This window comes from Marmota marmota, unplaced genomic scaffold, assembly GCF_001458135.2.
Source record: "Marmota marmota marmota unplaced genomic scaffold, marMar, whole genome shotgun sequence".
NCBI lineage: Eukaryota > Metazoa > Chordata > Mammalia > Rodentia > Sciuridae > Marmota > Marmota marmota.
In genome coordinates, this window is record NW_025999982.1 from 10,807,015 (window position 1) to 10,815,954 (window position 8,940).

An 8,940-nucleotide genomic window follows, 5' to 3' on the forward strand; every position below is an offset into this window, starting at 1 on the left:
CGGGCCTCGGGCCTGGCTCTGCTCCCAGCGCAGCCGGCTCCGACTCCCCCTCCCCGCTGCCGTCGCCGCTGCCCGAGCTGGGACGCTGGCCTACACAGCCTGGGCCGCAGCCCGAGGCCTGGAACCGCTCCCTGCCCCCGCACACAGACCCACCCTCTCCAGCCTGTCCCCTTGGGGTTTTACCCCTCTCTACTCACCTCAGCCCCTTGTCCCTATGGCTTCACGCCTGACTCTCCTGTCACCTCTGACAAGTCATTCAGCTGTCTCCAGACCCTCTCTCCCTGGTCCTTGGTCCTTCCATTCCTCCTACTATTCTCCTTTACCTACTTCTCCAGCCGTCAACTCTGCCCCCAAACGCTCTTAGGGTCCTGTCACTTCTTCAACTGTCATCATGATCTCTCACCTGTCATCATGATCTCTCACTTGTCTCTATCTTACCAACCCCCTCCTCTTATCCTGTCACTCCAGATCCCTTCCATTCCCCTCTGCTCTCTTCTACACCTTTTTCCACCTGTTCCCATTACCCCTCACGGCTCTGTCTGATTCATGGCCTCTTATACCTGGGCTCCCAAATACCCACCCACACTTGGTTCACATCTTTCATAGTTACACATCAACACTTATATTCACATACCACGATGCACTCCCAAGCACTTAGAAAACACACACACACACACACACACCACATTGCTGGTCCCATACATGCACACTCTGAGAGACATTAGAAATCCTCTTTCTCACTACACGTCCAGAGGGGCCTGAAGCGCAGGAATGGGGCAGCCACGTTTCTTATGTTGTGTCTTTTACCCTCATGGAAGCTGAATGTAGTCCTCCTGAGGTAGACAGGAATGGGAAGGACAGTGGAGAGGGAGCAGCAGGTCTCCCTTTTTCCACCTCACCTTTTAAGTTTGCCCATCTATATGGGAGCAGGACACAAGTTTTCCTTATCCACCCTACATATTCCACCATCACAGGACTGGAAGGCCCACCAGAGTTCACCCAGTTCAACTTCTTTCTTTTTTCTTTTTCTTTTTTGTGGTGCTTGGGATGAAACTCAGAGTATCATACATGCTAGGGAAGCACTCCAACATTGTGCTATGCCCCCAGCTCTCAACATCTCTTTATTTTTTGATGTTGCTGGATATTGAACCCAGAGCTTTGAACATGCTAACCATGCTCCCAATCACTGAGTTACACCTCTAGCCCAAGTTCAACTTTTTAAGGCCCTCTCCTCACCAGTTCAATTATTTCTTCAGTCTTGTCCTCAGTCTGTCTCCTCCACCTTTATTGCAGAACCTCATCTTCCATTGCCCTCACTGCCCTCCAAATTCCTGATGCTCTGTATCCCACTTCAGCCGGAGGGAAGAGTGTGGATTAGAGGAAACAACTGAATTTAGTCATTTTAAGAAAAAGAATGACTGTGTAGCTCCCCATGAAGATTCTCTTCTTTCATGTCTGCTACAGCACACCGTGACCTGTTGAAGGATTTCCCACCCTGTCCCCTTATTATGATGTCTAGAAACAGGACCCCTGGAAATTATCCCTGGAAAGTGCATGCCTACACACCTGTACAATACAGACAGTCAGACATGCAGAGACACACACATACTCACATATTTTTCTGGGTAATATGTGCCTGGCTTTCCCATCCCTCACAGTTGGGACACTCTCCCTGATATTCACCTTTTACTCATTCTAATGCCTTCTGTATTCTTTCTAGTTGATATATATGAGCAGACCCAGAGAGATGTGGTCAGAGGCTCTCTCACCTCATGCCCACCTATCTGCTACTTTCTGTCACTCCTGCCTTCTGCTAGGCTGCTCCCCACTGTCCTGTTCTCCCCAATTGAGTCTGGCTTTGTCTCTTCAGAATGGCCACAGGGCTGGCATCCCTCTGAAATCCATGTCTTGAGCCCATCATCTTGTGTTCACCCAGGACCCAGCTCACATGCTGGCTTTCCAGCCCAGGGCTGTGTGGGTCTCTCACTACTAAAGGTGAATGCCCCTCAGCAGCTGCATCTTCTTCACTCATGGGCCTGTCATGTATCTCCTCATTTCCTTGATGATCATATCTCCATGTTGGTTAGCAGGTCACTCTGGTTTGGGTTTCCCATTGGTCGCCCCTTGGTCAGAAGATCTTCCCTTTTTACTAAGCCTCTGATGCACAGCTCTTTGGGCATGATGTGGCACAGGGGAGATATGGGTACTGGGGATCACCAATGGACCACTCAGACTGGTCCTTCTTGGCTTAGTTGTCCCCTACACAAGTATAAGTCCCAGTTTAGTATGATCCCTTGGTTGATGAGTCTTCTCCACGTTAGTAAGCATGTCTCTTTGGTAAAACGGTTTTCCCACTGCCTGTTCACATATCATTGTCCTCTCCTTGTTTCATCAACATATGTGTCCTGTTGCTGTAGTTTGTAGTTTGTATCTCCCTTCACTGACCTCCATCATGGAGGAGTGCTTCCCCAGTGAGCTCTATAGCATCTGCCCTGTGGGCCAGGAAGGATGTCTGCCAGTTGAGCTCTTCTCCAAATCTGCCAGGTAGTTCTGGGTCACCAGCCTGCCCCGCTCACGGTCACTCCCCCATTCCCCCAGGTAGATGGCCCCACCAGGGCAGGCCCTGCGGACACCCCTCCCTCGGGCTGGCGGATGCAGTGCCTAGCGGCCGCTCTTAAGGACGAAACCAACATGAGTGGGGGAGGGGAGCAGGCCGACATCCTGCCGGCCAACTACGTGGTCAAGGATCGCTGGAAGGTGGTGAGTGACCCGGTGGGGCAGAGAGAGGGGTGGGGAGAGGGAGGCGAGAACCTGGAGACTTGTTAAGACAGGTGCCCTTGGAGCTTCTACCCTAAGAGGGAGGTGTCCCTGGGCTTATTTGCATACTGCTTGCAGGTCATTGTTTTGCCCACACGTGTGGACAATCGCTTTTTCCCAGTAACTCTCTCCAACCCCGCCCTCTCTCACCCCTTTCCTGGCCAGGTCACGTTGCTCCGGCCCTGCCTGGAACAACTCCTGGTTGGATGTCTGGGCAGGAGCTGCAGAACCCAGGGTGCGGAGGAGGGAGGTGTGGGGGAGGGACCTCTTTCTCTGCCGGACCTTGGAGAAGGGCAGTGAATGGACATGTGTTCCTCCGCTTCCGCGGAGGATGGAAAGGCCTGGGTTTGGGAAAAGAGGCCTTGCGGGCAGCTCCCACCGCATCTGCACTCCATCTTCTCCATCCACCCTCCTCCCCTCGCCGGTTCCTGCGGCAGGTGCAACACGCCGAGACTCCATTTCCCAGCGTGCCTTGCTCATCCAGCCCAGGACTTCAGGCTGCTCGGCCTGCTGGGAGTTGTAGTCCGAGCCTTCTTGAGCCTGGGTGGGAGGGAGCAACGTGAGGGTTGGGGGGATGGCAGTGTCTGGGGAAGGAGAACCTACGGTAAATTAGCCCCTGTCCCATTTAAGTCATTTAAGAGCGCTTTGGTGTCCTCATCATTATAGAGGCGAGATGATATGGGGCGGTAGAGTGGGAGAAACTAGTGTGTGAGCTTGTGGTTCTGCAGGGGAGTGGGAAGCCTGGAGGAAGGAAAGGAGAATGACAGAGTTCAGGTTTACACGTGTGTGTGTGTGTGTGTGTGTGTGTGTGTGTGTGTGTGTGTGACTGTTCGCGCGTGCGCACCGGCATGCTTTGGTGGGAGGGAGGATCAGCTCACCCAGGGTTTGGTTTTTGGAGGGGAGGGTGGGGTCTGGGTGCAGGCGGGTCTCCATAGCAACAGTCACCCGGCGGCTCAGGTCCCCTGGAGGTCCAGGAAAGAGGCAAAGGGTGGGGGTGGGGACTGAAGAGGAGGAGAGGAGGAAACTACTAGAGCCCGGAGAGATAAAGAGAAGAAGCTATGTCCTCAGGGAGACTTCCCGAGAGGAAAAGTAACAGGACAGTCATAAAAGGAAAAAGGGTCTGGTAAAGTAAGGAGTGTTCCTCCAAGACCCCCGGGTCCCTAGCACAAGAGCTTAGTGTATGGAACATGGGAAGCAGAATGGCATTTGCACTGAGTAAAAAGAGTTCACATGCTGAGTTTAGGCTAGGACTTCCTTTTGCTTTGTGAGGGAGGGAATGGGGTATGAGTGGGGCAAGAAATGATAAGGGGAAGCTGGGGAAGAGCAAGTATACTCTTTTGCCAGGCCCAGGGTTTCTCCTTACCCACCTTCCCAGCCCCTGAAGAACTGGAGAGGTTGAGGAGCCAGGTGCACTCCTTAGTGAGGGATGTCACTGAGATGGGAGTCAGAACTCTGTAACCAAGAAAAAACTGCCTAGAAATGGGCTATGGCCAGGAGAATATGAGGGTCAGTGGCACTAGATGGAGCATTTAAAAATGAGAACATTTTGTCCTTGTTGGGGGTGTTCATCAGAATCAGAATACAAACAGCAATAAAAACTTAGTATTTATTTGTTTTGCACATTTACTGTTGTCAGGTGCTGTGCAAAATGCCTTACATAGTTTCTTCAACTACTTATGCAGGAGATACTGCTATTCCTCCCATTTCACAGGTGTGGAAACTGAGCCCTAGAGATTAGCAGTTGCTAAATTCCTGACCAGCTCTGTCTGACTGCTGGGTCAACAGAGTCACCAAAAATCAGCCCATCCACAGAGTTGAAGGGATATTTGTGATCAATTGTAGTGTGATTCTCTTCATTTTATAAAGGAGGTAAAATGGAGACTCAAAAAGTTTAAGAAATTCACCCAATTCCTCCAGAGTTGGACCAAGAACCCGGGTCTCCTTCTTCCCAAGTAAATTTCTTTTCCAGTTTAGGGAGCTTGTTCATCAGCGGTTGAGATCATGAAAAAATGTAGGAGGAGGGGAGGAACACGTCTGGCAAAGGGGGATTGAGAGAATATTCGTGGTCAGGGGCTGTAAGCAGGGCTGTATTATGACTTTCATGAACCTGCACTACTCTTACCTTCATGACTCCTTCTTCCATAATAAAGCACTAAGAATTCTATTTTTATAACTATATTCATATAAAAGGAATATAATCAGGGGCTGGGGATATAGCTCAGTTGGTAGAGTGCTTGCCTTGTATGCACAAGGCCCTGGGTTCAATCCCCAGCACCACAAAAAATAAGTAAATAAAAATAAATAAAAGCAGTACAATCATATAGCATATCAAATTTTTCTCCTTGACCTAAACATTTATTTTTTTCCTTCTGACTTTGAAATAAAACATTTTCATGAATCTCAAATAGTATCAGGGGCTTAGTCACTGATACTATTATTATTCTTAGGCATGATGGTGCATGCCTATAATTTCTAGGGCTTGGGCGTCTGAGGCAGGAGAATTGCCAGTTCAAAGCCAGCCTCAGCAACTTAGTGAGGCCCTAAGCAACTCAGCGAGACCCTGTCCCTAAATAAAATATAAGAAAGGGCTGGGGATGTGGCTCAGTGGTTAAGTGTTCAATCTCTGGTACACCCCCCAAAAAATAGAGAAAAGAAAAGTGGGCCCTAGCCATCGGGCAGGTGGAGATGGGGTGCTGATTGAGTGCTCCCTGCCAGCTCCCTACCAGAGGGGGTTTCTCTGACAGGATAGGAGTAAGAAAAGAACCAAGGAAGGAGAAATAGGCTCTGTCTGGAATGAAGGCAGTACAGAAGCACCCTTGGGCACCCTGGGAAATTGGGGAGTAGGTGTCAGAACTATCTCTGCTGCTTTGAGCTTGCCTTTCTTTTCCCTAGCAAGCATTTGGGAGGCTAGCAGCCCCGGCTTGAATCTCAACCCTCACACTGTTAAACTGATACGGTTCAGGGCTCCTCACAATGCAGTGGATTCTATGCCAGTGTGGATTCTCCCTCCAGTTGCTTGGGTTCTTTGAAACCCAGCTTTGCTAGTTACTAGCAGTGTGGCCCCAGGTGAGCGACTGTCCTCCCTGTGTCTATTTTCCCTTTGTACACAACAGGGACTCATGTAACCTTTCTCACTGCTGCTTCTCCAATGAAGCCTTGGGGATCCGCTGTCTGTGAACTGGGGATGCCTTGCCGCTCCTTCCCCTGCCTTTCCTGGTTCTCACACACAGCTAATCATAGAGGAATCTGGAAGACATTAGTGTTTCCCTGGCGTTGGAAGTTCCCAGAGGAAACCATGCTACAGTGTCCCTTGAGTTTGCTTCAGTCCCCTCTGGTTCTGAAATTCTCCCAGTCAGACTAACTCATCACAAGCAGAAAGCTACTCTGCTCTCTCAAGGTCCTTCCCTTTCCTCGTGTTCCCACTTCGGCTTTGTCTTCTCAATCTTTCCTTCACCCTTTTCTCTCTGGAGTGATTTCACTTTTAACTTTCTGGAACTCCCATTCCAGTCCTCCAGCTGGCTCTGCCCTGGGCTCTTCCTTCTTCCACTCCGTTTCAACCACTATTCAGTAGTCATTCTTGGAGTCCCAGGAGCAGAGGTGGCAGAGACTCAGGAGTTTACCTGCTGAACTCTCAGAGCCCAGCTACACTGGAGAGGTAGAGCTAACAGGACACAGAGGACTTAGGGAGGGCAGGCCACCCATGTGGGCAGGCTCCCTGCAGAGGTGAGAATCCGCTGTATTTTTTTTTTTTTTTTTTTTGGTACCAGAGATTGAACCCAGGGGTGCTTTACCACTGAGCCACATCCCAGCCCTTTTTAATATTGTATGTAGAGACAGGGTCTTGCTGACTTGCTTAGGGCCTCGTTAAGTTGCTGAGGCTGGCTTTGAATTCCCAATCCTCCTGCCTCAGACTGCTGAGCCACTGGGATTACAGGTGTGTGCTACCATGCCCAGCCAGCTGTACATCTTTCTTTTTCTTTTTTTTTTGGTGGGGGAGGGTACCATGGATTGAACTCGGGGGCACTAGACCACTGTGCCAAATCCCCAGCCTTTTTGTACTTTTTATGTATAGACAGGTAGACAGGGTCTCATTGAGTTGCTTAGTGCCTCACTTTTGCTGAGGCTGGCTTTGAACTGGCGATCCTGCTGCCTCAGCCCCCAAGCCACTGGAATTATAGGCATTTGCCACCGTGCCTGGCTGTACATCTTTTTAAAGCCAAACATAGAACTCAGTGCCTTCTTCCTGTTCCCTCTTCACTGCCAACAGTGTCTTCACCCATCCAAGACCCCTGGACCTCTCAGGTGAAAATATTTCCCCCTGCTATGCTAGGGATCAAACCCAGGGCATTCTACCACTGAGCTATATCTTGAGACAGGGTCTTGCTAAGTTGCTCAGGCTGGCCTCACACTTGTGACCCTCCTATCTCAGCCTCCTGAGTAGCTAGAGAATCTGGGATCACAGATGTGAAGCCAAAATTATTTTTTTAATGTTTTTATTTTTTTGTCGTAGTTGGACACAATACCTTTATTTTATTTATTTATTTTTATGTGGTGCTGAGGATCGAACCCAGGGCCTCTCATGTGCTAGGCAAGCACTCCACCACTGAGCCACAACCCCAGCCCCCAAAATTATTTTTAATCCCTCTCCATAACTCTCCTCATCTCCCCTGCCAGTTCTTCATCACAGTTCTCTTCTGCTCTTCTCACCACCTGCTCTGGGAGGCTGGGAGGGCCTCAAGGGTCAGATCATGGGGTTATATTCTTCTCCAGAGTTCATTCCCACCCTTCTTCAACAGCACCCCCTTCCCTGGAGAGGAGACTTTGGGCACCTGACCAACCTCAGGTGTGGTGTGGGCTTCTCCAGTGGGCATGGGTCATGGACACCCTTCACTGAATCCCTCCCCCAGATATTCTCTCCCTCTGTTGACATCTTTCAGGAGACTGACAGTCCCAGGAAATATCAGCTCCCATCCTGAGGCTTAGAGGTTCTGGAATTATTTTTCCTTCTGTTTGAGGGCTCAGCACGGGGAGACCATGGTCTTTGTTGTCTTAGAGAAGATGAGAATCAGAGTGGCTGCTGATCTCTCTAGAACTCTATATAGACAGGCTTATCTTTGTGTCTGTGTAGAATCACAGATTTCATAACTTTTTCCATTCTGACCTCTGGTCTTGTGTGTGTGTGTGTGTGTGTGTGTGTGTGTAGTTGTATATCTATGGGCTGAGCTGTCTGTCTGGAGGCACTAGGAGAGAAGAGGAGGTTGGGGACACTGATGGGAAACAGCAGGAAATATGGGGTCCTCCCTTCAAGTATATCCCCTTCCCCATCAATGGAGGACCCAATGCACAGAAGTGGAATGAGCATGTGCTCAGCTGGATCCTTGAGGACTCCTCTCCCTCCTCTCATAGCTGAAAAAGATCGGGGGCGGGGGCTTTGGTGAGATCTACGAGGCCATGGACCTGCTGACCAGGGAGAACGTGGCCCTCAAGGTGGAGTCAGCCCAGCAGCCCAAGCAGGTTCTCAAGATGGAGGTGGCTGTGCTCAAAAAATTACAAGGTATGGACCCAGGGCACGGGGATGGGGCAGAGGTGATGGAGCTCAGGGCTGAGAGAGGTGGGATCCGAGTCTCAGAGAGTGATGGGGCGAGGCTGCGTTGGTGATGAAGGAGGGAGACGGGTCTGTGGCTTCTAGGAGGAGATGGAGCCAGAGTGTAGGAGAGAAGATGGGGCTGGGGGCAGGGGGATGAGATGGCAGAGGCCTCCACGGGCCAGGGAGTGGGGAGGTGGGAGCCAGAATGCCCCCGGCGCCCACTCAGGGCTGGAAGTGAGGAGGAAAGAGCAGGAGTTGGGAGGTCCTGTCTGTCCCCCTTAGGGAAGGACCACGTATGCAGGTTCATTGGCTGTGGCAGGAACGAGAAGTTTAACTATGTCGTGATGCAGCTGCAGGTGAGCCCTCCCAGCGCATCCTCCAACCTCCCTCCCAAGATCTGGGGCTGCACCTCAGGGAAGGGAGCAGGGAGGGGAGACCATGGCCCCTTGGGAAATGAGCCCGGGATGGGAACAGCACACGGGGCAAGGCTGGGCAGAGCATCACAGTGGTGGTGGTTGGGGTGCAGCTGAGGCGGG

At 50.9% G+C, this 8,940-nt stretch overlaps 1 protein-coding gene across 2 annotated transcripts in view; it reads left to right on the forward strand.

Moving 5' to 3' along the window:
- Positions 1-2,578: 2,578 nt before the first annotated feature.
- Positions 2,579-8,940, forward strand: part of Ttbk1 (tau tubulin kinase 1) — a 40,719-nt gene continuing 34,357 nt past the window's right edge. For both annotated transcript variants that reach the window (XM_048805346.1, XM_015487363.2), the window contains exons 1-3: positions 2,579-2,760; positions 8,224-8,371; positions 8,687-8,760. In XM_048805346.1, the coding sequence (XP_048661303.1) occupies positions 2,653-2,760; positions 8,224-8,371; positions 8,687-8,760 (330 nt within the window). In that variant the 5' untranslated portion in view covers positions 2,579-2,652. The remainder of the gene's footprint in view (positions 2,761-8,223; positions 8,372-8,686; positions 8,761-8,940) is intronic.